At 40.9% G+C, this 27,977-nt stretch overlaps 2 protein-coding genes across 3 annotated transcripts in view; one reads left to right on the forward strand and one right to left on the reverse strand.

The window, feature by feature from the left end:
• On the forward strand, positions 1 to 26,219 carry LOC119785856 (serine/threonine-protein phosphatase 6 regulatory ankyrin repeat subunit A). 2 transcript variants are annotated; one of them, XM_038288699.1, is made up of 30 exons: positions 1 to 653; positions 2,935 to 3,018; positions 3,701 to 3,779; positions 5,865 to 5,935; positions 6,393 to 6,593; positions 7,176 to 7,226; positions 7,351 to 7,438; positions 7,538 to 7,680; positions 7,804 to 7,911; positions 7,996 to 8,100; positions 9,370 to 9,448; positions 9,576 to 9,690; positions 9,852 to 9,934; positions 10,016 to 10,079; positions 10,250 to 10,318; positions 10,441 to 10,581; positions 10,671 to 10,782; positions 10,857 to 10,883; positions 11,683 to 11,757; positions 11,857 to 12,058; positions 12,755 to 12,842; positions 12,927 to 13,044; positions 13,397 to 13,610; positions 13,695 to 13,782; positions 13,884 to 13,967; positions 14,060 to 14,208; positions 14,315 to 14,397; positions 23,952 to 24,034; positions 24,107 to 24,198; positions 24,284 to 26,219. In XM_038288699.1, the coding sequence occupies exons 1-30, from the start codon at positions 498 to 500 to the stop codon at positions 24,580 to 24,582; spliced, it is 3,351 nt and encodes a 1,116-aa protein (XP_038144627.1). In that variant the 5' UTR covers positions 1 to 497; the 3' UTR covers positions 24,583 to 26,219. The 2 variants fall into 2 exon arrangements, with proteins under 2 accessions (XP_038144627.1, XP_038144628.1); XM_038288700.1 differs by lacking the exon at positions 7,176 to 7,226 and having other exon boundaries at positions 498 to 653; positions 24,284 to 24,582.
• The window catches only part of btd (biotinidase), a 4,714-nt gene continuing 2,931 nt past the window's right edge, over positions 26,195 to 27,977 (reverse strand). The window contains exons 5-6 of the mRNA XM_038288701.1: positions 27,416 to 27,970; positions 26,195 to 26,607 (exon numbers count right to left, since the gene is read on the reverse strand). Of these exons, the coding sequence (XP_038144629.1) occupies positions 26,263 to 26,607; positions 27,416 to 27,970 (900 nt within the window). The 3' untranslated portion in view covers positions 26,195 to 26,262. The remainder of the gene's footprint in view (positions 26,608 to 27,415; positions 27,971 to 27,977) is intronic.

Genomic DNA, 27,977 nt, shown 5'->3' on the forward strand with positions numbered 1-27,977 from the left:
AAAAAGCTGGCTTCAGCAGTCTGACTGAACTGAGCGATGCGTTCCCACTCATAACACCCGGTGGTGTTACCCTGTCTCTCCTGATCTCTGGGTCTGTGTGTTTTTTGCTGCAGTTCAGCACTGAGGATATGGTACTCCCTGCGTGCTGCTAGGCAGCCCAGACTCATTCTGCCGCATTCATGCTTCCTACCAGCACCACCATTACGCAGAGGAATTCCCTGCTGTCTTCTCCGGTGCTGCTCACAGACAGAGTGAGTGTGGGTTAGAGGAGGAGGAGGAGGACAGGGGACTGGCTGCAAAGCGACACTGACAGATAGAGGACAGAGCTGGATTTTGTTGTTGGATTTCCCATGAAGATGTGTTGTGTTTTTTTATGTGGAAACTGCTTTTTATGGGATTTATTGCTGACCTCTGTGCGATGGGATTGCACACACATATAAGAAGAAAGAACACTGCGTATTTATGTGTGCGAGTGAGCGAGAGTGCGTTTGTCCCTGATGCGGTCAGAACGGGCTAGCCGTGTATGTATTGTGGTGCTGGAGGAGGTGGAGGAGGACGAGCCCTCTCCTTCATCCCCACCTCCTCGGCTTAAACCATCTCCTGAGCAGAGGTCTCATCCAGACTCTCAAACGGCTGCAGCTCAGGATGACAAGGTGAGATGGGGGCTTCTTTTATTTATTTTTTGCATGTGTAGGTTTTACGGCATATTAGCTGCATCTGCAGTTTATAGTGCAGACCAGTGCAGTTAATTTGCAACTCTGAAGTTCATACTTTCACGTCCCTTTGCATAAAACTACAATGGACCGCCAGCACCTGTCATCCAGCACTAAAATAGCACAACTATATTCTTGCCCCATGAGAACAACATTGGTTCGTAAAGCTAATCAGCAAAGCCTTGTCTTTATAGCGTCCTGGGCTATGTGTATAAAGGGCAAGGCTATTGGTGAAAGTAAGCAAATAACCTTTTCATGTTGTCATCGCTGCTCTTTGAACTATCCAGCGAGAGAAGGAGGAGGTAGAAAAGATGTACTCTCCAATGGAAATATTTGAGCCCTGGGTCATCATAGAACAGCCTGTCTGCCATTGCTTTAGCTGTAATCGGTCAGCAGCAGACAGATGCTGACATAGCTGGGTGTTGGTTTAGAAAAGTAGGGACATTTGAGGAATTCCCACTGAATTTATGACATTTTGAAAATGAAATTCATCATAAATAGGGTAATTACTTCTGTTAAAAAAGACCAGTTTTTGGAAGAAAAAAAATTACTATACTTTCTAAGTCAGAGTTTTGTGCAAAACTGTTTGTGTCTCTTCTTTTCTTTTACATTTTGTCACATCTCTAAACTTTAATTTGCTTAAATGGAGAAACTAACACAGACTCTGGTTGAAGGTACGCCTTAAATGAATTTAGAAGTGTTGCACAGTTAAAAAAGAGATGTGTTCCGCATTCAGGCCCCCTCATCAGTCAACTTTTACTAAAAAAATAAAGCTGGAAGTATTTCCTGATATTTTCCAATATTTAGAGATTTAGATCCTTGGTTGTAATCTTTACACATGTGTCTAAACCTCTGTCTAAGGCAGTGGAGATCATCTGTAGACAGCACATTATTAACATCTATTAACACCTAACTGTTGATGATGTTTATGGAAAAGTTCGGCTGGACTGAGGCTCAGTGTGAGTTATTTTTTTTCAACCAGCGTTACGCTGTGTCCTCCATTCATTATCTGTTCAACTGTGAACAGTTTATCGGTCCCTGCTAAAAAAAGTAGCAGCCCAGCATGATGCTGCCATATTTTATGTCGGAGCAGGTTTGTTTGCATAGGTGTGTTGCTGGAGTTCCTCCTATGTGACATATGTAAACAGGACCTCTTTGAATCTCTCTTCCAATAATGGCTCTCCTCTTGGCTCTCCCCCATGAAGGTTTAGTAACTCCTGGCTGCTTCCCTCATTATTGCTTTCTTTTCAAAGCCTGTCAGCTTAAGTCATTTCTTCTAAGGCTTTATCTTTGTAGGTTTGCAGTTGTGGCATAATCTATCCATCAGCCGGGTTCTCTAATGTTCTCTAACAAGCTTCCGAGGCCAGCGCAGAACACCTGTTATTGTTCTGGGATGAAATTACACACAAGTGGACTCTTCTTATCAGTTAGGTGACTTTCAGAGGTGATTGTATGCAGCAGGTTTTATTAAGGAGTCCAAGCAATAATTATCCACCACTTTTTTGGCCTATCAAAATAAATCCCAGTAAAACATGGTAAAGTTTTTCCTTTAGATGTGAGGTCGGAGCCTAAAAACTGTATCATTAAATCTGCTTTTTCTTGCATTTCAATTTCTTTATGTCTTTTTGCATTAGTATTTTCCCCAGATTGTCTATAAAGTTGAATATTAATGCTTTACTTTTATGTTTAAGTGAGTCTATGGGTTAATTTAATGATCTGCAGGCTTTACATGGCTGCAGGGAAATGCTGTTTACTAAGAAGTTGCATGCTATCGCATCCAAGTCAGCACTTATATGTGCCCTTCATAAACTGATGGTGAATTATATTTGCTCTGTCTGTCTCTGCACACTTTTGGCTTCCTCTTTTCTAGTCTGTTAAGGCAGTCTAAAGTCTGTTGGGCTGTCATTTTTTCATATTAAGCAGACGTTTTACATAACATTTACATTTAGTTTGCTCCTCTGGTTTAACATGTCAAGTTAGTGCAGCTTTATGCCTCACAGCGTCTAACGACTATACCTTTAAAAAAATAATCTTTTTGTTTTCATTTGTTGGATCCTGCAGCAGTCACAAAGGGGTGATGTACAGTCTAGTATGGCTATGGCTTTCCCCTAGCCTAGGATTATAGTTTTAGTGTAAACTGCCCCATCTTTAACTCTCATGTCACCAAAGATTGAAAAGGTCTGCATTTAAAATGAAAGGTTTCTGTTTTGTTTCTCTCAAGCCGTCTCTGTTAAGAGCCATCTTTAACGTGGACCCAGATGAAGTTCGCTCTTTTATCTTCAAGAAAGAGGATGTCAACATTCAGGCAAGTTCAAATCTTCTCCCTGATAATTAACAGACATTTTAAAATTGGAATTAACTGGATTTTGCAGAGAGCTCTGCTTTAGGGATTTTGCATCTCAAAGATGTCTCAGGCTCGCCAAACACAAGGGCATGACCTTCACCTGATATCCCTCTTTTACCTTCACTCTCTTAGTGTTTCCATTCTCTCTGTTTACACCCCATTATTTCCCATTTCCTGTTCCTGCACCCTCTCCTTCTGTGGGTATTTACTGCTGCTGTCATCACACAGAGCCCTCCAGAGTCAGCAGCACTGGCCCAGACCTCTTGCAGGCATGTGATCTGTTATTGCCCCACTTTGCTGATTGCTCTCTACCGCACTGAAAGAGAGAGAGAGGGGCGTGATGATGATGATGGTTACGATGATGGTTGCTCTATCAAGTCAACACAGCAGGCTGTGTTGACTTGATAGAGCAAAGATCAAAATAAAACCGAAGATGATATTTTTCTCCTTGTGGCTCCAGTCTCATGTTTCCTGTGGTCTGCAGGAGTGTAAGCTCTATAGATTTAACTCTATAGAGTGTGGTCTGCAGCAGTGTAAGCTCCTACAGATTTAACTCTATGCTGAAATGAAAAATGAGGAGATTGTAATTTTTATGCTTTAGATGTTTATATTGCTCACATTTCATCTTCTAATTTCACCCCAGGACAATGGGAAGCGGACTCCACTTCACGCTGCAGCATACCTGGGAGACGCTGAGATCATTGAGCTGCTCATCCTTTCAGGTAAACATCACAGCCGTGGTTTTCTAGATCTACTCTATTAACCTTTTTTTTAGCTGTGAATTTAAAGAATTCATACACTTTTTAACAGTATTTATCTCAGCCGGTCACACTTTCAGTGGTCATTCTGATAAATGTTTTACCATTTCTGTCTATTTTTTTTATTTATTTTTTTATTAAACGGTTTTTCCTTTTTTAAAGTATTCTGGTATCTTAATAATTCACAGACCCCAAACTTTCATGTGTTTTATTAGGATTATATGTTTTACACATCTATGGAGACATTTTTAAACAGCCTTCTTTGCAAAATAAGTGGAGTTCAAGATTTTATTGATAAAATCTGTACACATCCGTTATCAAGTCCTGGCATTTGGAAATGGATTGGACTTTAAATGGACCCTTCTTAGGCTTAGATGTCATTTAACTTCTGGTTATTGATCTGCAGCCTGGTAAACCTCCTCCCCACTTAAATCTTTGCAGCTGTTTCTTGCTAGTTTTTTCAGCACCTCCCATCCCCTTTAAGCCATCTTCCCCGTCTCTGCTAAGAGGATGTACTGGTAAAGCATGATGCTACTACACGCCATTACCATGTTTAACTATGTTGTGATTCTATAGTTAAATTCTATTCCGAGCCCGCTGGGAATTTATGTTTCTGATTCTTTAAGATGTTTATTGCCCTCCCCTGTAGGGGTGGTAAAATATCTTATTTAATCAGATATTATTTCAGCTGTTATATACTTCCCAATGTCCAAAAAGTATGATCATGGCATAAAAAAAAAACTATAAAGTTTTTATGTTTATGGTGATGCTCCTCCTCTTTTGTGACCTTTGCTGATGTGCCTTAAAGGTGAAGTTCAGTCCCAACTAAACAGAGCATCTTCATTCTCTGGTTCGCTGTGTTCTATGGATGGTTAGTGAAAAACTACCTTTTAGATTTCTGTTTTTGTGAAAGGAAATTAGATATTTTTCATTTGAAGTTTATTTTGGGTTGATCCAAATCATGAAACACCAATAAAACGTCCGTCCATCCATTTTCTGTCACGCTTATCCCAAGCGGGTGCTGTCTACAGGCGGGGTACATCCTAGACAGGTCGCCAGTCCATCGCCAGGCAACACAGAGACACATAGGACAAAGAGCCATTCACACACACACACACTCACACCTAAGCACAATTTAGAAAAACCGCTTAACCTAACAGTCGTGTTTTGGGTTTTTTTTGGACTGTGGGAGGAAGCCGGAACACTCGGAGAGAACCCACGCATTCTCAGGAAGAACATGCAAACTCCATGCAGAAAAACCCCGAGCTGGGAATCGCACTCAAAACGTTCTCGCTGCAAGGCAGCGGTGCTACCCACTGTGTCAATAAAATATATTTTATAATAATAGATGTTAGTTGACAGAATGAGAAAGGTTTTTCCATTTATATAAACCCATTTCAGGGAAACAAAAGCAGAAAGTTTTCCTTTACAAGACTTAGTAGGTCATGTTAGTTTTATTAGTAGAAATCTAGGAAAATCTATTTGGGTCAAAAGAAAAGTAATCCAATAGTTGTTGTTTTGCCATTACTAGACATTGTTTATTTCCCTTTAAGATTTTTTTAAATCTTAGTCATTCACATAAATTCCATATTCTTTAATTCCACTGTCATCATCATCATTATCATCATCACATCATCAACATATAACTTTCTCATAGTAACTGGTACTGCTGACTATCAGTCATTTGCAAGTGATCACTCATGATGAGGAAGGGCTGTGTAGCACAGGAGTGAATGTGTTAGTGTGTCTGCGGAGTGTTTCTCAATGATGTGAAGAGCCAGTGACAGGTGCAGCTTCAGGGCTATTTTAACCCCCTTCCCAAGCTATGCCAAAAAGGATCATCTAAATTTTTTTCACTCTCCAAGGACTACTGGCTCACTCTACCTAGAAGCTATACTAGCTGTCTTTGTAAATCTAATTTGTTTGCTGTTATTTTATGCTCTGTAATAAACTTTTTAAAAAAATTTTTTATTAAAGAAGATAAAAATTGGGTCTTAAAATATATATTTTTATAATTCTTTTTCACCCTCATCTGCTCTCTTATTTAAGGAGCCAGAGTTAATGCCAAAGATGCAGACTGGTGGACCCCTCTTCACCGAGCTGTGGCTTCTTGCAGTGAGGTAACATGTTAAACACTCACCTGCTCATGCATGTTTTGGTTAAAGTTTTTCCACAGTGATAATATTTTAACTTGTAAGTTGTCATCTAATGTTTTCGCTGAATAAACTGTAAAATTGAACCTCCTGTAGGAGACACTTAAAGCATACATACGAACATAATGAGGTGGGAAATTATGTAAATTAAATACTAATGTAGGATACTTACATAGGCTCCTACTACATTGTGTTGGATTTAAGTATCTGGATATGACTTTGGTTCTCTAGATAAATCCCCATTATCTTCGTCCTTGCCTACGTGCCACACTAATGCAGCCTTTCCTGTATTCGTTCACTTTCTTTGTTCTATTCTAAGCATTACAGCCCACCAAGAATAGGAAAGAATTTCTAAGCATGACCCAGCCACCTCCAAACCTGTTAGACCATCATAAAACCTGACATGTGATCCCCTTATCCTCAGGATGCGGTTACCACGTTGCTGAAGCACAATGCAGACGTAAATGCCCGGGACAAGAACTGGCAGACGCCGCTTCATGTAGCAGCAAGCAACAAATCGGTCCGCTGCGCCGAGGCTTTGGTCCCACTGCTGAGCAACATCAATGTTACCGACCGGTGTGGGCGCACCGCGCTGCACCATGCTGCCTTCGGAGGCCATGTAGAGGTTAGTTAGCTTTACCTAATACAGACAAACAAGAAAGCAAACTTTCCTTTATTTTATTTTTTTAAAGAAGTACCGAATAATACTTTTTCTGAACCCTTTTTTAAGCAGGCACAAAAAAAAATAAAAAATAACACAGGCTTTATTCCTCAACTAAATGCCAAAAACAATCAAAACCATATGGCGGAAATAAACCATAATGTTTTATACCCACTTTCCGCATAAATTAACCTTTTTAAAATTTAGAGGAATTCTAACTGATGCAGTTTTGCAAAAAAGACCCAATAATCTCTTTTCCCCCATAGACCATCGGACATGTGGACTCATAAGACCAGAGAACAAGAGTTCATTGTCTTTCGGTCCATTTCGCCTGACCTTTTGGGTTATTTGACTTCCTTTGTGCATAAATGACCTTAAGATGTGATTTCTAAATTTTGTTTAGAAAGAAGCCTATAAGCTTTTGGTGGAAATCCAAACACTGATATCTCTGCCTGTAACCAGTTCTGCCTGTCAATCCATAGAGTTAAAAATCTTAGTGGTAACGAATGTATTCTGCAATATTTACCTTCCTATTTATTTGAACAGTTACTACCACCAAGTCTTTATCTAAAACAAGTACCAGGATCAGATTTACAGGTACTGCATGATGTTTTTCTTTTCTGTTTAGGTATGACATGTTTTTATCAGAATGTAAACACATCATTTCTGTAATTTAGTTCTGTAGTTGTCTACTTACTAATTTTAAAGAAATGTTCGTCAGATGGTGAAGTTCCTGCTGTCCAGAGGAGCCAACGTTAATGCGTTTGACAGGAATGACAGGAGGGCCATCCACTGGGCAGCCTACATGGGTGAGATTATAAAAGGAGAAGCAGTCCATTAGGATATAAATTACATTTTATTTAAAAAGATTTGTCACCCCTGTCGTTTTTTGTTTCATCTCCCATCAGGTCACCTGGAGGTTGTTAAGTTACTGGTGGGCAGCGGAGCTGAGGTGGACTCTAAGGACAAGAAGGCCTACACGCCACTTCATGCAGCTTCCTCCAGTGGCATGAGCAGCACAGTGCATTACCTGTTAAACCAGGGTGTCCATGTCAGTTCTCACAAATTTATTAATGTTATTTATTTTCATTAAAATAGTGTTCAAATTAAAATACACTATACATACTTTTAAAAAGTATTGATTTGTAAAAGGCGATGTTTCCTCTGGGCTCAGGTGAATGAGGCTAACGCCTATGGCAACACGCCGCTCCATTTGGCCAGCTACAATGGACAGGACGTGGTGGTTGGTGAGCTCATTGAAGCAGGAGCCAGCGTAAATCAAGTGAGCGTCTATGACTCTGGCTCCAATAGAAGCTGCTGTGTTACTCGGCTTGTTTCCCTTTAATTGTTTGTTGCTTTACTTCAGGTGAACGAGAGAGGGTTTTCTGCGCTACACTTTGCGTCTTCTTCCCGCCAAGGTGTGCTGTGCCAGGAGCTGCTGCTGGCCCACGGAGCAAACCTCAACCTGAAGGTTGGTTGATATTTAGACTCCCTTCTATGCAAATGCTTAACCAGCTTAAGAAAACAAATTGCAGATTTCAACATGTACATCTGCAGCTCGTGAAGTGAGTGGCAGAGGTATTGACAATCCAGAGGATTTTTCATATTTTGTCACCATAGAATTATACACTTTATTCCATAAAATGTTAAATTCCTCTTATCTTCGTGAAGATAAAAGTAAACAGAGTAGACTAATGTCAGCATGTAAGTATAATGTTACTCTCTCCATAGTTTCCTCTTTATGTGGGATAAGAACTAACACACAGAACATGATGTTAAACATTCAGCCAGGGGAAAAAAAGAGATTGGTTTATAAATAAAGCACATTCATAACTAAAGTGTAAAAATGATAGACCAAAAACCAAAAGGAATGACTGCTATTTCACCGCTAGGAGGGCTGTTAAGGAGTCGGTAGACCAAAACAAGATGTGTGACAAACCACATCTCTCTCCCTCCAATCTACCTACAAACCCATCCTGGGACCCTTTCCCCTCCCCTAATCACCTGTTGCCTAGATGCACATATTTGCGAAGGAATAAATACACAGCAAAACATCACCTTTCGGAGGATCGTGTCTGTCATAACTTTATTATGCTCTTAGCAAGAGAACTTTGGTTTAGATGGTTTTTCATCTTTTTGTTAATAACTAGGTAATTTATACAACTAACAAAATCTTTCAGCATTAGCATCAAATGATGTATGTTTGCAGGTGTTGGTGACATACATGCACACACAGACTGGAGAGCAACAGAAATGGTGTGTGACGTCAGACCGTTATTCATATAAAAAGATACCTTTTGGTTTTTTATGTTACTCTTTTGTTTGTTTGTTTTTTTGTTCTTTCTATCTGAAATGATAAATTATGGCATTTCACTTCAGAATAGTGTTGCTCTAATGTGACAAAATGAGAATGTTTAAATAGTTTTGTAGATTGCTGAGTCGACGTCTTCTGCTCGGTGTCAAGCAGGAGGCCAAAATAACAGTTTGCTTAACACTTTGGTAACAGTGATGGAAAGTGATATCAGCCTTTAACAGCCTAAAGATGCAAGGCCATATGGCAGTTAGAGAGGGGGGTGGGGTGGGGTGGCTGCCCAAGGCAGAAAGCTGCTCAGCCATAATGTGTGTGTGGGTGTCTGTTTTCCTATTACGAATCCATTTCACTTTGTTTATTTTAATGATTAGTCATAATATTTTCTTTTCTCTAAACATTAAAAAAAAAAATTTTTTATGATCGATGCAGAGTAAGGATGGTAAGACCCCCCTTCACATGGCAGCGACACATGGACGCTTCTCCTGCTCCCAGGCCCTTATTCAAAACGGTTAGTGTGCTTTGTTTCTTTCTCAAATGATATTCTATCTGAATATCTGTTTATTTTATTTTTATTTTTTAGATTTACTTTTCAAATTCATGCATAACTAACTAATTTTATGTCACTTTATTTACAGGAGCTGAGATAGACTGTGAGGACGGAAAAAGAAATACTGCACTTCACATTGCAGCCCGCTATGGCCATGAGCTAATCATCACATCACTCATCAAACACGGAGCCAACACTGCCAAGTCAGTTACACTGACGTGCAACCATCTGTGTATTTTCACACAGTTAGATTTCTTTCTTGTAACTGAAAAAAAAAGATAACTGATAAAATATCCACTTTGATGATATGCAGCATTAGAGCCTTATTTCTCATGCCTGTAAGGACTTGTTTTATTTGTTTTAGGAGAGGCATTCATGGGATGTTACCGCTACACCTGGCAGCTCTGAGTGGCTTCTCCGATTGCTGCAGGAAGCTGCTCTTCTCAGGTAGAGTCACGCTTGCACCGTCTCTGCCAGTGTGATCACCTGCTTGACATCCAAATTGATGCCGAATGCATATTTGTGCAGGATTTGTCATTGACTCCCCTGATGACTTTGGAAGGACCTGTCTGCATGCTGCTGCAGCTGGAGGGTGAATATTTTTTTTTTCATATTCCTGTGTTTTTGCGAATATTTAGTTATTAAAATCCTCTCTTAATTTTTTTGTTGTTTTTTTGTATATTTTGAACAAACTGTCTGGACATGTTCCATCAAGCATTTGCTCACAGGTGTGTCACTTTAAATCATCATCTTTTTAAACAGAAACCTGGAGTGTCTGAACCTGCTTTTAAACACAGGAGCCGACTTTAACAGGAAAGACAACTTTGGAAGGCAAGTGTCAAAACCATCTTGCAGGTCCAAACTTGGCGCCAAAATTTTCTCAAGAAAAATGATTAAATGAAAGAAGGTTTGGGGATATTGTGTGGTTGATATTCATTTTCTGACCTTCTCAGGGCTCCACTACATTATGCATCAGCCAACTCTAACTACCAGTGTGTGTTTGCTCTGGTGGGATCTGGGGCGAGTGTTAATGATCTGGATCAACGCAGCTGCAGCCCTTTGCACTACGCCGCTGCGGCCGACTCAGATGGAAAGTCAGTTCGTCTTTCTGTTTAATCTGAACCATTCCGCAATTGCTACATTTAAAAAAAAAAAAAAAAAAAACGTCTTTGGTCTTTCTCAGATGTGTGGAGTACCTGCTAAGGAACGATGCTGATCCTGGGATAAAGGACTCACAGGGTTACAACGCAGTGCACTATGCCTCAGCCTATGCCCGTACACTCGGCCTAGAACTGGTGAGCACCGGTCCTGGAGTCAGTGGAAATATTTGGTGCACATTCAAAATAGTTTTTGTTTGTCTTCCTTTCAGATCGCAAGTGTGAGACCTCTTGATGTGGTAAGAAGAGCTGTCTTAGTTCTCAACTAGTAAAATCACTTTAATAAACACTCTAATATGTATGGGTGAATGTTTAACCTGGCAGTAAAGGCTGTCTATTTTATTAACGTAAAAAAAAAATATAATCCTGAGAAAAAGATCATTTAAAATCCAACTAATGACAAGATTAACATTTACATAAATGTTGCCATCGTTCTAGGTGTTTCATCATGACGCTCTAGTCTTTTCAGTACTGTATAAAATGCCACAGAAATCATTAAAAAAAACTGTTTCAAGCATTATAAAACCCCCTCTGTACTTACAGATACAAAACTTTTTTTAATCAGGTTCTTACCATATTAGGGCTGAGACAATTAATCGGATGAATTGAATGTTGAAGTAATCGTCACCTAGTTTAGTAATCGATTCATCATTAAATGGAGTATAGTGACTCTAAAACATGCCTCTGGCTCACAGAGCGACCCACTTAGAGCTATAATTATATCAAAATTGTAAAATATATATAAATATTTTGAATTTAAGAAAAGAAAAATGATTTCGTCTGTCAATATGCTTTGTCTAGAACTCCTCAAGAGGAAAAGTTTTATGTTCACCTGATTTAATTTAGGAAAAAATCTTCTTTAAGGAACCTTTAGCTATCCAATTATTAATCGATTAATCAAAAAAATTATTGACAGATTAATTGATTTGCAAAATAATGGTTATTTGCAGCTCTAAACCATATTGCATTTCTATGTTACTTTGTTAAGCCAATTGAATGCAGTTTCTGTCAAATGAAAACTATGTATTTGTGTTTCAGTTAATGGATTCATCTGGACCGGACGCCCTGAGGGACTCAGACTGCGAGGCCTCCCTTAGTCCGCTCCATCTGGCGGTTAGTTCAAAATTTCATGTCTCTTACATCTATGATTTGGTTACATTAATTTATTTAAAAGCCAGCCGTGTGTTTGTGGTTTACTGTTGGTTTAATCAGGCGAACCATGGACACTCTGGAGCATTAGAGGTTCTCCTAGCGTCCCTTCTAGACGTGGACGTCCGCACCCCGGACGGACGGACCCCTCTAAGTTTAGCCTGCTCCAGGGGCCATCAGGAATGTGTGTCGCTACTGCTGCATCACGGCGCCTCTCCTATGACCCGGGACTATATATACAAGAAGACATCCCTACATGCTTCAGGTAACATCAGAAAGTTAAACCCACATGTTTCCCAGTCGGTTCGGCCACCAAACATTTCGTTCCAAAAATGACAGAAACCAACATTTTCTACCAATAGACATTTAGCACTGAAACAACACGGCCAAAACTTGTGATGGCTCGACAAACAGCACATCCAGCACGAAGACATGTTGTCGAGTGAGAAAAGTTAAGCACTGAAGTCAGAGAGCACAGGTAGTGGAGCAGAGCTTTACTGAGTTGAACACGCAGCATTCAGGTTTTGAATGAGGGGGTGGAAATTTAAATGCTGCACACTGGTCTGGATATGCGCTCAGGTCAGCAGCACAAAATGCAATAGAAATCCAAACATCCCTATCAACAATCTGAGAGTTTCCCAGTGATTATGCCAAGGCAAAGAGCATAGCAAAAAAACTGTGTCACTGTTAATAAATATCTGGGTACTTCTGTTATTGAATTATTTATTATTTATTAAAATGCCTTGACTTAAAAAAAATAATTTGAGACAAAAATGCCATGATTTTAATATTTGACATTGTAATTTATGTTGGTGTTTGTTTACTACTTTTTCGTTTTTGCTTTTGCCCAAGAATTTTCATTGCATCCTTAGTCAAATGACTTACATTTATCTGTTAGATATTGGGCAATGGGGTGTTTCTGCAGAAAAAGAAGTGAAAGATGTTTGTCTGTTTTCTGCAGCTATGAATGGCCACCTTGAGTGCCTGAACCTGCTTCTCAGTAGCAACAATCAACACATTAATGTGGACGCACAAGACAACAACAGACAGTGAGTACACAGAACACAAATGGCTTCCAATGGATATTCTTTTTAATATATATCCTTGCTGAGTTATGGCTCATTTTCCTCCAGGACTCCTCTAATGTTAGCAGTACTAAACAGACACAAAGACTGTGTGTACTCTCTGCTCAGTCACGGAGCCAGTGTGGAGATTCAGGACCGCTGGGGTCGGACAGCGCTGCACCGTGGGGTATATCATCAAACTTTACTTTAACTCTATGTTTATAGGATGTAAAGAGGATTACATCTTTACAGAATGGGTTTTGTATATCCTCTCACCTAGCTAATTTGGTTAGCTAAACATGTTTTTTACTCTCTGCCTGAAGGGGAGGAGGGACTCACTGATCCTAAATTTATTCACACAATTTAAAACTTTTGGTTTGTTGACCCAAACTATGGATGGTTCCTATAAAGAATTGTGCAATATTCTGAAACTCTTGTGACATATTTTTATTTTCTTATTAAGTGAGACTTATTGGTCACATCCATTTCTTTTGCTCTTTCTTTCATTGTTTCATTAATACCTGCCGTATATTTTGCAGGCTGCCACCGGCCAGAAAGAGTGTGTGGAGGCCCTCATCCAACGAGGGGCCGGTGTTTGTGTGAGGGACATCCGGGGCCGCACCCCATTGCACTTGGCTTCGGCTTGTGGCCATGTTGGAGTGCTTGAAACTCTCCTGCAGAGCACCCCCCCATCCCTTACTAACCTCACAGATAACCAGGGCTACACACCGTTGCACTGGGCCTGCTATAATGGTACTGGAACTCCAAATGTCCACATCTCTGCTCCGCTTCACGTTCCTCCAGAACCATAACGTGTTGTCTTTTACCATCTTGTAGGTTATGATGCATGTGTGGAGGTTTTGTTAGATCATGAGGTGTTCAGGAAGATTAAAGGAAACCCCTTCAGCCCGCTGCACTGTGCTGTGTAAGACTGCTGCTGTTTGTACTCCTGATTGCTGATGTGTGGGCAGATGTTGTCCTGAAGCTTCATCTCTTACTGTTTTGTTTTTCTTTGTTTTGTTTCAGTATGAACGATAATGAGGGGGTGGCTGAGATGTTGATTGAATCCCTGGGTGCAAACATCGTCAACGCCAGAGACTCCAAGGGAAGGTAAGAGATGAAACAAGATGTATATCAGTGAGTTTATTTTTATTACTGTTTGTGAGTAACTGAGTCTATGATATGAAACGCTGTTGTTGTAGAACCCCCCTTCATGCTGCTGCGTTTTCTAACCACGTGGAGTGCATTTCTCTTCTTCTGAGCCACGGAGCTCAGGCCAACGCTGTCGACATACTCACACACAAAACCCCGCTGATGATGGCAGCTCTGAACGGCCAGACCAGTGCAGTGGGTGAGTGAAATCTCTGACTCCCTTCAGTACAAACCAGAGGAGTTAGTAGTTTTTTTGGGGGGTTGTTTTCCACTTACAATTAATTTCTTGTCTTCCTGTGTTCCAGAGGTGCTGGTGAGCACTGGGAAACCCGACTTGTCACTACAGGATGTAAACAAGAACACTGCTCTACATCTAGCATGTAGCAAGGTAAGAGCAACACCTTGAATGGTCTCCAGTTCATCACTGGGCAACACAGAGAAACGGGACAGAGAATTATTCATGACCTAAGGCCAGTTTAGAGATAACGCAGTAACCTAACATGCACTCTGGGAGGAAGCTCACAGAGAACCTACGCAGGCACAAAGAGAATGTTTGAATTTCAGGCAGAAATGCCAAGATTCTACCAGTTTTCTGCAAGACGGAGAGGCTAACAACTCCTGCATGTTCACATTTTTTTTCTTCCATTATTCATTTCTTAACTGCTGACTCAAATGATCAGTTTTCTATTGCTAAACTAAGCAATACATCCAAGGCTTTCTGGCTTTAATAATAATAATAATGAATTTTATTTATCATGCACTTTACATTTGATTTCAAATCTCAAAGTGCTACAAAACAAGTTTAAAAGACCATAACATTAAAAACAGAGTAAAAAGACAGTCATTAAAATCAATACATTAAAAGGCATACGTAGCCTATTAAAGAAAATCTAAAATCAACAATTGTAGGAATTTCTAAAAAGGAAAGTTTTTAGTCCTTTCTTAAAACAATCCACCGTCTGTGGGGCCCTAAGGTGGTCTGGGAGGGCATTCCACAGACGGGGAGCTGCGGCTTCGAAGGCCCTGTCGCCCATTGTTTTTAGCCGTGTCCTGGGTGGGGCCAGACGGTGCTGTTGGCCTGACCGGGTCCGGGAAGAGGTGTGTGGTGTGAGCAGTTCAGTGAGATACATGGGGGCCGCACCGTGCACACAGTGATGGGTGTGCAGAAGAATCTTGTACTCTATACGGGCGTGAATGGGTAGCCAGTGTAAAGTGTGAAGGATGGGAGTGATGTGCTGGTGTTTCCTCACCCTCATCAGGACCCTGGCAGCGCTGTTCTGTACATACTGGAGCTTCTGAAGGCTCCTGCCAGAGATCCCGACGAGGAGAGCGTTGCAGTAATCCAGCCTGGAGGAGACGAAGGCGTGGACGAGCTTCTCTGCAGCAGGGAGGGATAGGGAGGGACGGAGTTTAGAGATATTACGGAGGTGAAAGAAGGACGTTTTGCAGATGGAGGTGACATGATTGTCAAAGGAGAGGTGGGGGTCAAGCTTGACCCCAAGGCTTGTAACAGAGGGAGAGAGGGGAATGGTATGACCACAGAATGAAACAGAGGTGAGAGGAGAGGAACGGAGTTGATGAGGAGTACCAGTTTGGATGGCCTCTGTTTTTGAGGCATTAAGCTGCAGGAAGTTTTGACTCATCCACGCCTTTATATCCTCCAGGCAGGAGCTGAGGCGGGTGACAGAGTTGGCGGGGGAGCTGGGAGGAGTCATTTTAATGTAAAGTTGTGTGTCGTCAGCATAGCAATGGAAGTTGACCCCATGCCTGCCGACGACACAACTAAGGGGGAGCATGTAGATGGTGAACAGGGTAGGGCCGAGCACGGAGCCCTGGGGGACCCCACAGGTGACAGTGTGAGGTCTGGATTTTGCCTCCCCCAGGGCCACGTACTCGGTCCTGTCAGTGAGGTAGGAGTGAAACCAGTGGAGGGCAGTGCCAGAGAGACCAATGAAATGCTGGAGGCGGTGGAGGAGGATGTGGTGATCTACTGTGTCAAACGCAGCAGACAGGTCAAGAAGAATGAGGAGGGACGTGAAACCGGAATCAGAGGCCATCAGCAGATCGCTGGTGACTCTGATGAGAGCTGTTTCTGTGCTGTGGGAAGGGCGAAAACCAGATTGGAATTTTTCATACAGATTATTGCATTTAAGGTGGTTGTGGAGCTGGGTGGAAACAACTTTTTCTAGGAGTTTGGAGATGAATGGGAGGTTTGAAATGGGTCTGTAGTTTGACAGAGGTTCAGGGTCCAAGGTGGTTTTTTTTAGGAGGGGTTTAATGAGGGCAGTTTTAAGGGTAGATGGGACGGTACCCGTTTCCAGCGAACTGGCTATTATTTTGGTTATGAGATGACTAATGGATTGATGGTGAGTTTTGAGCAGAGGGGATGGGAGGGGATCTAAAGAGCAGGTGGATGATTTAGATTTGCGGATGATGTTCTCGACCTCCTGCTGCGTTGGCAGAGAGAAGTGTGATAGGAGTTGTGTGGGAGATGTCTCAGGGGTATCAATAGTGGTGCTGTTTGAAGGTGAAAGTGAAGAGCGGATGCTGTCTATTTTTGATATGAAGAAGTCCAGAAACCGGTTGCAGTTTATATCTGTGTGGTTGTAGAATGAGGAGACCTGTGGTTTGAGAATATGGCTGATTGTGGAAAAGAGTTTTCTGGAATTACCTGGGTTATTGTTGATGAGCGAGGAGTAGTAATTGGACCTGGCCTTGGAGAGGGCTGTTGCATAATTTCTGCGATGTTCCCGGTAGGCCAATTTATGCACCGTCAGGCCAGATGTTTTATATGCCCGCTCCAGGACACGGCCAGACCTCTTCATTTGCCTTAGCTCTTTGGTGAACCAAGGAGCGGAACGTGTGAATGTGACAGTCCGGGTTATTACAGGAGCATGAGTATCCAGGATGGAGTTGAGGCTTGTGTTGTAGAAGTCCATTAAGTCACTGGCTGATGAGAGTGGAGAGGGGGAAAGATGCTGAAGATGTGAGCTGAAGGATGAGGAATCAATGTTTTTGATGTTTCTGAAAGTGATATGGCGTTTTGGTTTGGTGAAAAAGGTTATTGGGAGTCTAAATGTAACTGCCAGGTGATCTGAGACACCAACATCGTATATGTTGATGCTGGTGAGTGGAAGGGAGTCAGTTATAACAAGGTCCAGAGTATGCCCTTTGCTGTGGGTGGGGCCATCTGTCAGCTGTTGAAGATTTAGACAGTCCAAGCTTTATAGTGAGTATGGAATCAGAAATGAAGGAAGGGAATGAATGATGGACAGGTGAAACATTTGACAACAATAAATGGGGAATAAAGAAGATGAACGTATTTATACATGAAGTCTTAAACACTGCATCTTTCTTTCAGTCAATGGATGAAAGCTTTCTTATTCACTCAAATCTATCTTGTTTTTTTTTTTTCTTGTTTTTTTCTGACATTTTATAGCTTGGATGAAACCATTAATTCTAATTAATACTAGAGAGACCTTAATGAATGATCATTTAGTCATTTTGAACCTCTTGAGTGTAATTTCACTCATTCATTTGATCAGTCAGGAGTGTTAAACCTGTACCTCTGGCTCATTCCAGGTGCTGTTCATGAATTAACCAACAACTTATATAGTTCTGAGGGAAAAAATATGTAAAAACAGGATAGCTTAACTTTTCTCCAAATGAATTCTTTCATTATCACAGTAAGATGTCCAAAACAGAATGAGACCACCACTACACATTTTCTCTTTTTACTTTTGTCTCTGTTTTTTTCATTAGATCGCCAATTTTTTTTATTTTAAAATCTACAAATAAAGAGACTTCCGGTTTGGACCACCATCACAATGGCCGCATAGTGAGAGCGCTCCTGGTTGAACCGGAGTAATTAGAGAAATTTCCCCCATATAACCCAAGTAAACATCTCAATATAATAACTTTAAAAGGGGGCAAGTCTGTACCACCACTTCGAGACATAAACGCCGACTAAAGTCGAGAAGGTGAGAGAGAAGAGACGCAGCAACAAATAGCCGCTAACGAGTGAAGCTAGCAAGCCTCGAGAAGCAGCGCCTAAAAATGACCGACACCGAGTTGATCTTGCAGGAACTAAAAGGGTTTCGCCAAGAAAATAAAGAACAATTAGAGACGATAAAAGAAGAAATTGCTAAGATAAACACAAGAATGGAGGAGGTGGAGGGGCGTATGGAGAAGGCAGAAGAAAGGATTCAAAATACGGAGGAGGTCATCACGGCTATGCTAAAGCTACACGCTAAGATGGAGGACAAACTGACGGATCTAGAGAGTAGATCCAGACGCGAAAATATAAGGATGTATGGGGTACCGGAGGGATCCGAGAAGGAATCGACCATGATCTCATTCGTCGAAACCCTGCTACGCCAAGGTCTTGAGTTAAATGAGGACACCCCTGAACTTCACATTGAAAGAGCTCATCGGTCAATGGGACCGCAGCCACCAGCCGACGCGCAACCGCGCTCCATCATTATTAAGTTCTTAAGCTTCAAAACTAAAGAGATGATACTCCGCAAGGCCTGGCAGAGGAAGGGGTTTGAATGGCACGAAAACCACATAAACCTGGACCATGACTATCCACCACTCATACTTAAAAGAAGAAGAGAATATACAGAGATCCGCAAAGTTTTGAAGGAAAACAACATCCACTTCCAGACCCTCTTCCCCGCGAAGCTGCGCGTTCGATATGAAGAGGGAACCAAAACTTACGATACGGCAGAGGAGGCATCAGAGGACCTGCTGAGACGAGGCTTCACTGTGTCAATCATCAAACCTCCGGAGACGCTCATGGAGAGGGTGCAGCAACTGTCCTGGATGAGAGTGGAGAGACGAGCGGCGAGAGGCGCATTCAAAGCCGGCCACGGCGGGACGAACTGTGAAACATCTTCCACCAGATCCGTAGCTAGTGGTGGAAACTAATTATAGAATAATCCGGTTTGATCGGGACTTTTTCTTTTTTTTTTTCTTTTTTCCCGACATGCGACTGTGGCAGGTAAGGGCCCCTCCCTCCGGTCGGAGGAGGGGGAGTTTTCCCTTCGAACCCCTTGTGGGGAATCAACAGGGTCAGGTTAATAGACCCCTACCTAGGAAGTTATATGGACACACACTGTTCAGTTTTATGTTTATTATGTTCATTGTTTGTTCCCTGCTGGTTCTCGCGGGGAGGGGGAAATGCACCAGATTTCTGAGTGAGATGGAGGGGAATTCACATAGATGCAAAATGGATCTTTAAAAGTAGCATCTTTTAATATAAATGGAGTACTCAATCCAGTTAAGAGGGAAAGAATCTTATCAAAATTAAAAAAAGATAAAATACAAATAGCTTTTTTGCAAGAGACGCACCTAAACGAATCAGAACATGTTAAACTAAATAAACGAGGATTTAAGCATGTTTACTTCTCCTCACATGGATCAGGGAGGCGAAGAGGAGTGGCGACCCTCATATCCAAAGCTGTAAATTACGAGCACATCTCAGAATATAACGACAATGAAGGAAGATTTGTAATGGTTATAGGAAAAATAGAAGGAATGGTGATAACTCTCCTTAACGTGTATATTCCACCTGGAAGTGACTGGTCCTTTTATAAAAAAATAGTCGATGTAATGACAACAAAAAGCAAGGGGATTCTGATATGTGGTGGAGATTTTAACATCAGACTAAATCCAAAAGTTGATTCATCAAATGGGAAACCCGATACAAAAAACATTAGCAGGAGATTAAATACCTGGATGAGTGAGCTGGGGCTCGTGGACGTTTGGAGAGAAAGAAACCCAAATAAACGAGATTATTCACACTACTCACACGCTCACAATGTCTACTCCCGCATAGATTACTTCTTTATGTTCAAGGGAGATCTTTTTAGGGTAAACAGCTGTGAAATAGGACCTAACACTCTTTCAGATCATGGGCCTATATACATCTCAATCCAGCTGAATAACAGGAGAAGGTCCACTCTGTGGAGACTGAACTCTAACATTATGAACAAAACTGAAATCAAGGATAAACTAAAACGTGAAATTAACTTATATTTAGAAAAAAACGATAACGATGAAGTGACTCCTCCTATAGTCTGGGATGCTTTAAAAGCAGTGATTAGGGGTAAAATCATATCCATAACATCATATGAGAAAAGAATCAGAGAAAATAAACTGCAGGAGTTAGAAGAGGATCTGAAAAGACTACAGAGAGAACATGCAAAGTCTCCCAAAGGTGACAATACCAAACATAAAATTAAAAAACTAAAAAAAGAAATAGAAGAAATAAACACTCATGAAATCCAAAAAAAGCTTACTTTTATAAAACACCAATACTATGAGACAAATGGAAAATCCCTGAAACTTTTATCATATAGGTTAAGAAAACAACAAGCCAACAGAACTATACACAAAATAAGAAACAATGTAACAAAGAAAATAGAAACTAATCCAGAAGAGATCAAAAACTGCTTCCAAAAATACTATAAAACACTATATACCCAACCAAATACAAGCAGCGACAGCCAGATCAATACCTTTCTGGAAAAGATCAATCTTCCAACGATCACTGACGAACAAAATAAGAAATTAATATCCAAAATTACAAAAGAGGAAATTCAATCAGCAATCAAGAGAACCAAGAAGGGAAAATCTCCAGGGACAGATAGATTCACTACAGAATGGTATAAAGTTATGCAAGACCAATTAATTCCTATATTAGAGAAAACATTCAACTGGGTTTTAGAAAATAAAAACATTCCCCCCTCATGGCGAGAGGCAGTGATTTCAATCATACCAAAGGAAGGGAAAGACAAGTTGGATTGCGGGAGTTATCGCCCTGTAAGTCTCCTAAACAATGACTATAAACTTTTCACCTCCATATTATCAAAAAGAATAGAAGTCATATTACCAGCTCTAATACACAAAGACCAGACTGGCTTTGTCAGACAAAGACAGACCCAAGATAATATCAGGAAAACATTGCACATTATGAGAGAAATCACACAGCAAAAACTAGAGGCGTTGATATTAAGCCTAGACGCAGAGAAAGCATTTGATTCGGTGGGATGGTCGTTTTTATATAAAGTGCTCTCAAAATTTGGATTTCATACAACAATAATTGACACATTTAAATCATTGTATAGTAAACCAACGGCTAGAATTAAAATTAACGGAGACCTGACAAATTCATTCATCTTGGAAAGGGGAACGAGACAGGGGTGTTGTGCGTCGCCACTTCTCTTCGCCTTGTTTATTGAGCCCATGAGCCAACTGATCAGGCAGAGGCCGGATATAAAAGGGGTTACAATGACATCTGGGGAGCAAAAACTATCCTTGTTCGCTGACGATCTATTGATAAGTATAACACAGCCCACACAGACTATACCAAAACTGATGATGTTGCTCGAAGAGTTCAGTTTAATTTCTGGTTATAGAATAAATATAAATAAAACTCAGGTATTAATATTTAACTATGATCCACCACCTTCAATTAAAACTGTGTACAATTGGAATTGGGAGGCTGAATCTATCAAATATTTGGGTGTTTCACTACCGAAAGACCTCTCAAAACTGTTTGATAAAAATTATGGACCACTAAATTTGAAAATAAAATCAGACTTACATAGATGGAACATTATTCCTTTTTTAAGTTTAAGCTCCCGGATAGAATCCATCAGGATGAACATCCTTCCACAGATGCTCTACTTATTTCAATGTCTACCAGTCAAAATCCCACCTCAACAGTTTTTAGAATGGGATAGATTAATAGCGAGGTATTTATGGCAGGGTAAAAAGGCCAGAATTAAGTTTAGAACTTTGCAATTAAAAAAAGAAAAGGGTGGGATGGGCCTTCCCTGTTTACAGGAATACTATCATGCAGCCCAGCTGAGACCTTTAGTCTGTCTCTGTTCACCATCATACACCGCAGCCTGGAAAGAAATAGAAGGCACGACAATAACAGGAATCCCAATAACAGCCCTTCTTTATGATTATAAATTACAGGAAGAACAGCAGATCCCAGATGACTCCATAACAGGTAGTTTTTTCAAGTCCTGGCAGGAGTTGGCTAAAATTTGCAGAATAGGAGACGCGTCTAAAATCATGAGGTGGTGTGCCTATGATTCGGATTTTGCACCAAATAGACTGGATGACAGATTCAAACTATGGATCTCTAAAGGATTAACTTCCTACTATTCATTTGTCCACAAAGGGATATTTCAAAGTTTTGAAACCTTACAGAAAGATCATAAACTGGGAAAAGAGGATTTCTTTAGGTACTTGCAGGTGAGACACTATTTCAACAGTAACCTTAAAGAGGTGCTGAAAAAGAGCGAGTCAAGTTTCATGGAGGCATTTTTATCACTAATTAAACCCGGATCAGACGGCAAAATCATCTCCAAATTATATAAGGCCATACAGCTGTCTAAACAAGAGAATACAGAATACATTAAGAGGAAGTGGGAAAAAGAAATTAAGGTTAAAATCTCACAAGAGAGCTGGGAGGATGTTTGTCAATTGCAGTGGGTCTCGACCAGATCAAACACATGGCGGGAGTTCGGCTGGAAAAACATTATGCGATTTTTTGTTACACCCACTCAGAAACGATATCAAAACAATGGGGACGCCTGCTGGAGACTCTGTGGGTCTGAAGGAGCGAACCACTTTCACATTTTTTGGGACTGTCAGGTAATAAAACCATATTGGGAAGAGTTCCACAAACATATTGAAAATATATTCAATGTAAGTATTCCATTAAAATGTGAAACATTGTACCTGGGAAATCTACAATTGGACACATGGACTAACAAAGACAAAAAACTTCTGGCTACACTACTGGTTGCCAGTAAGAAGGCCATCACGAGGAAATGGATGAAACCAGACCCACCCACTACTGATGAATGGATTGAAATTGTTTACCAGATTTATGTGATGGAAAAGATCTGTTTTTCCCTCCAATTAGAAAAAGAAAAGTTTTATAAGATTTGGTCCATATGGACTGAGTACGTGAAACCAGTTAGATCCGACTTCATTTGATTGTTATTCTGAAATATGTCTTGCCCTCTAATGTCTTTGTGGTTTTTATTACTCAAGGTGGTGCAATCCCCATTACTGTTTAATTCTGTTCATTTTTTGTTATCTTTACAACTACGTTAGTGATATTCTGTTAAAAATACCAGAAAGGCAACATGGACAAAATCACTTGGACTTTCTGCTTATATCTTTAGTTATAATCTTGAATGCTTGAAGCTGTGATTACTGATGTAATGGAAATCTGTCTTTCTAAATAAAAAATTATAAAAAAAAAAAAAAAAAAAAAAAATCTACAAATAAAACTTTCAATTTAACAACCAAAACCAATCTGATATTGTAGGTAGCTCTGTTTAAAGAGTCATGAAGATGTTTGCAGCTCTAACTATAATTTGATCTGTTGCTATTGTAATTTGTATGGGAGTGGCGGCCTAGTGGTTAGGGCATAGAGCGTGGAATCCTGAGTTTGTGAGTTCGAAACCCACTCCCACAGACTGCCACTCTTGGTCTTTGAGCAAGACCCTTAACCCCACACTGCTCCCCAAGGGGATGGGTTAAATGCAGAGGTAAATTTCTCCAATGTCAGATCAATAATGTTCAATAATTATTATCATCTAGTAAGAGGATTGAAGAAGGTGTCTCTTTGGATTTGAGCCACTGATCTTTTGGTTTTTAACTTACTCTCATGATGGTTTTGCTTTTTTTCCTGCAAAACTCAGGTTTCGCTACCAAGTAGCTAGATCAAGAACAGCTGCTTGTTCTTTGCTCTGAATATTTTTGAAGATTTGAATTGGTTCATGTGGCTCCACATCTGTGTTGATTTTAAAGATGCCAGGTGGTCTTTAAAATCTTTAAAAAAAAAAAGATCTATGCAGCTGGAGACGGTTTACACTTTTTTTTTTTTACTCTGCTTCCTGCTCCTTTTAGGGTCATGAAACGAGTGCCTTGTTGATCCTTGAGAAAATCAGCGACATGAACCTCATCAACTGTACCAATGATGCTCTCCAGACGTACGTATTTAACGAAGCTGGACACAGCCGAGCTGGAGCTGAACATATTTTAACTGTGTATTCCTCTTTCAGGCCGCTGCATGTGGCAGCCAGGATGGGACTAACCGTGGTGGTCCAGGAGCTGCTGGGAAAAGGGGCCAGCGTGTTGGCGGTGGATGAGAACGGTCAGCTTCCGTCACAGTGATCCCTCTAATCAAAGGTTAATAGATTAAATACATTTTCTCTGTTTTCCCCCCAAAAAATTCTCAGGTTATACTCCAGCTTTGGCCTGTGCTCCGAATCGTGACGTAGCAGACTGCCTGGCCCTCATTCTCAACTCAATGATGCCCACCTCCCCCATGGTGACCATAGCAGCCATACCCGCTTTGTCTCTCACCCAGACCGTCATCAAACACCACCAGACCTCCAACCACATCTCCAAAGGTGTGGCGTTCGATTCTCCACCGGCTCTGAGACCAGACCACGCCTCATACTGCAGGCCAGACAGGCCGCTATCCTCAACCTCAGCAGACGATGAACTGAACGACTCAGACTCAGAAACCTACTGAGGAATTTTGGAGACAGTACCGGCAGGCTAGCCAACCACTCAGGAGCCTTATTAGATATCTGACTAACAGAGAGAAAGTAGAGCAGGTTATTTTTGGTTAAGCTTCCTCAAGTGTAAAAATAGTCTTTTATATAAACCACATACAGTGCCTGGCAAATGTATTACTACCACTTTGACTTGTCCAGATGTTGTCACATTATTACAACAAACAGCGTTTCTCAGACCAGCACAAAGTTATGCAAAATTAAGTCAAAGAAATGTTTTTTAGGTCTTTAACATAAAAATGCACCTCACCTGAATCAGCACTTTGGAAAACCAACATTACTTTTTGTTGCTGTATTGCACAAAAGCCCCATAAAATGAATGTTTGTAGCTGTAATGTGACAAAATGTAAAAACAGTCAAGTGGTATGAATATGTTATGCAAGGCTCTGTCTTCCTAATGTGCACACCTATGCCGACATACTGTACCGATAAGAGGTAAGAATACAGATACTAAACTTCTGAGAAGGCACTGTATGGCCATTAACGTGACCAGTATCTTTTTTTAATTCAAAAGCAGTATTCTCTTTTTATGAGTTAAACTTTTACTGTAGCTGATGTGGAATCTCTCACTAGTGATTTTTAAAGCAACACTGTAACGTTTAGCCACTAGGGGCGCTAGACTTGTAATTTAAAAGCATAGCATCCCTGAAAGCAACTGGAAACACTGCTCTCTGATAGCAGACCACTTTGAAGCTGCAGACTGAAAAAGTCATGGAGTTGCTTGTAAGGACGAGGCAAGAAAAGCTCGTCTAGATTAAATCCTACATCAGAGAACCAGAAATATATCTGATCAGATGTCAGATCTCTTTCTTTGTTTCTTAACAACTTTTTGCCCAGTTCACTTCCATCTCAGACTGTCATTAATGACTCATGCAGTGATGGAGCCAAACCTCCCAAGTAGGGCAACTCCCATTGACCATCAATACATGCCCAGTGCTCTATATCAACCTGAAAGATTATTTAATTTCTGAAATTACGCTAATAATTGGGTCAAAAGTTACGCAGTGTAGCTTTAACTCTTTTTAAGTTTGTTTTTTTTTTTCTCTACAAGATCATCAAGTGACATAAAACTCAGAGGAAACAGAGGGAAAACCTAATGGGACCAGCTGACTGTACGTTTAATTTGACCATTTTACTCGTTTCTGTCTATCAGAGACGCTGATGACCGGAGCTCATGAACATTATTAATGCTGTGTAGATCATCTGGGAGCTATCTCCTCATTTCCCAGGAGGATTAAATTGTTATTTAATTTCTTAGTATTTATTTTTAAGTGTAGATTCAATCTTGAAGCGAATTCTGACAGCAGGTGGATGTCAGACCTACTTACTGTACGCAGGATTCAGACGTCAGTTGACTGACAGGCTTAATGAACAGCCCCTTTAGATCATGCAATGATGTAACTACTTTACATTTGCATTGTGTTCTGGAGACAGTGTATGAATGCATGTTGGGACGTGTGTGTGAGAGATTAATAATAAAATATTGCCTTTGTTTTTGGAAATATGCAAAGTTCAGACAGGTTGGATGCCATTTGGCGTCCGGTTTGTAAGCAAATTAAGTAACAATGATGAATAAAGAGATTTGTTTTATTGAGTTTGTACGTGACTTTATGAGTTTAGAAAGTCATCCATTAAAATCATTCGGAAATTAGCTTTAAGATGAAAATTATTCCACAGCAAGTTATTATTATTCCATTATCCAAGTGGGACATTCCATTATCCAGGTGGTACATTCGTCCGTACAGGCAGGCAGTGATCAGACCTCCGCTCAGGTTTGAATGCTTCATAGCCACTTTACCTCCTGCAGCTTTCTCCAGCTTCTCCGGCTGCTCCACCAACATACGGTTCACCAAAACCGAAGGGTACACGTAATCAGTCTGAAAGGTCGCCTCCAACAGGAAGTCCATCTTAGACTCCGCCTCCTTCACTTGCTGTCCACAGGAGCTGGCCTCCAGCCCTGCGCAGCGGACTACTGCACACACCTGTAAGAGGGAGGAGAGGTACATTAACCAACCTAAGTAGTTTTTTAAATGAATCTTGTTGATCATGGCTAACAGTGAAGCAATAGAATATCCTTGGCTGGTTCCTCTGTCTTACATCACAGATTTCTATGTCCAAACATGTATATGGACATTTAAGAGGAGGGGAAAAAAAGTCCAGTATCGTCAAAATCATGTGGCAATGGTCCAATTTGCTGGGTTAAGCCCACCCCTGAACTAAGTGTTATCTGGGCTAAAAGGCAAATGGACTGGACTGTTAAAAAGTCCTTCACATTACAGTCACTTCATATTTTATTTAGAAAGCTAAAGTTCAAGAGGCTGTTTTAGAATAAGAATGGCTCCCCTAATCATCAAGTCCAAAGTTACTTCCTGTCTCCCCCTGCTGAGCTTTATGAAGATGCTGATGTCATCTTCCTGCAGGACTTTGAACCTGTCTTCATTACAGAAAGTATCAATTCCTGGTTTAACGGCTGTCCTATCATTGCGTTTGATTGGATGCCAACTGCTTTGACCTAAACCCCACAGAGAATCTGAGTATTATCAAGAGAAACATGAGAGACAAATGCAGACATGTGATTGGCTGCTATTAAATCTGTCCCTATCATGCCACACTGGTGCAGTAATTCATGTAAAAGAAGCCCAAACCAATTATTTAGTGGAGAGACAGTGCGGGACAACAAATACCTCTTATTGGTCGTTTTCCAGATACTAATTTTGGGGTTTTCTTTTGCTGCAAGATAGACGTCGAACTGACCAGAAATAACACTGGAAATAAATTGATGATTCCTACCTGCAGAGCATAACGGCCATTTACTGTATGCGTCCCAGCAAATGCTCCCAATGCATAAAGCTCCTTCTGTTGGTCATGTGCTGTCCATTTATACTGAAGGTGGCAGCAGAACGCACCATCGCACACTTTGAGATCACCTTCCGCCTCGTTTATGAGGACAAATTTAAATGGGTCGTGCATCATGGATGCAGTAAAGGTGGGGTAAACGGAAGCAGGCGAAGGAGAATCAGCGCAGCTCTCCTGGGTGCAGTAAACAGAATCTGCAGGCAGAGTTGATGTGGATTCAACCGCTTCCTTCACCTCCAGTGGATCTAAAACTGGAACTTTGGCCACAAGCAGCCGCCCCTCCTCTAGGTCTTCATTTACAGCGTGGTGGGAGGTAGCAGAAAAGGGGGTGAAGATGCCACTTCCTGTCATGATAAGATGATCATTACGAAGGTTGGCAGAGAGAACTGTAACATTGGCCCCCAGACTGAAGGCTCGGTGGAACTGGATTGAATCCAGCAGGGGGAGCTCGTTCATCCAAGCTGTGGGAAAAATTAACTGGCGAACTCCCTGGAAG

Source organism: Cyprinodon tularosa, unplaced genomic scaffold, assembly GCF_016077235.1.
Source record: "Cyprinodon tularosa strain WSP-4 unplaced genomic scaffold, ASM1607723v1 ctg26, whole genome shotgun sequence".
Taxonomy (NCBI): Eukaryota; Metazoa; Chordata; class Actinopteri; order Cyprinodontiformes; family Cyprinodontidae; genus Cyprinodon; species Cyprinodon tularosa.

Excerpts from the sequence above, each read along its gene's own strand:
- LOC119785856 (XM_038288699.1), top strand. The coding sequence starts at position 498 with ATGCGGTCAGAACGGGCTAGCCGTGTATGTATTGTGGTGCTGGAGGAG. Across the intron at positions 9,449-9,575 it reads CCAGGCCCTTATTCAAAACG|GAGCTGAGATAGACTGTGAG; the intron begins GTTAGTGTGCTT and ends CTTTATTTACAG. Across the intron at positions 9,691-9,851 it reads CACGGAGCCAACACTGCCAA|GAGAGGCATTCATGGGATGT; the intron begins GTCAGTTACACT and ends TATTTGTTTTAG.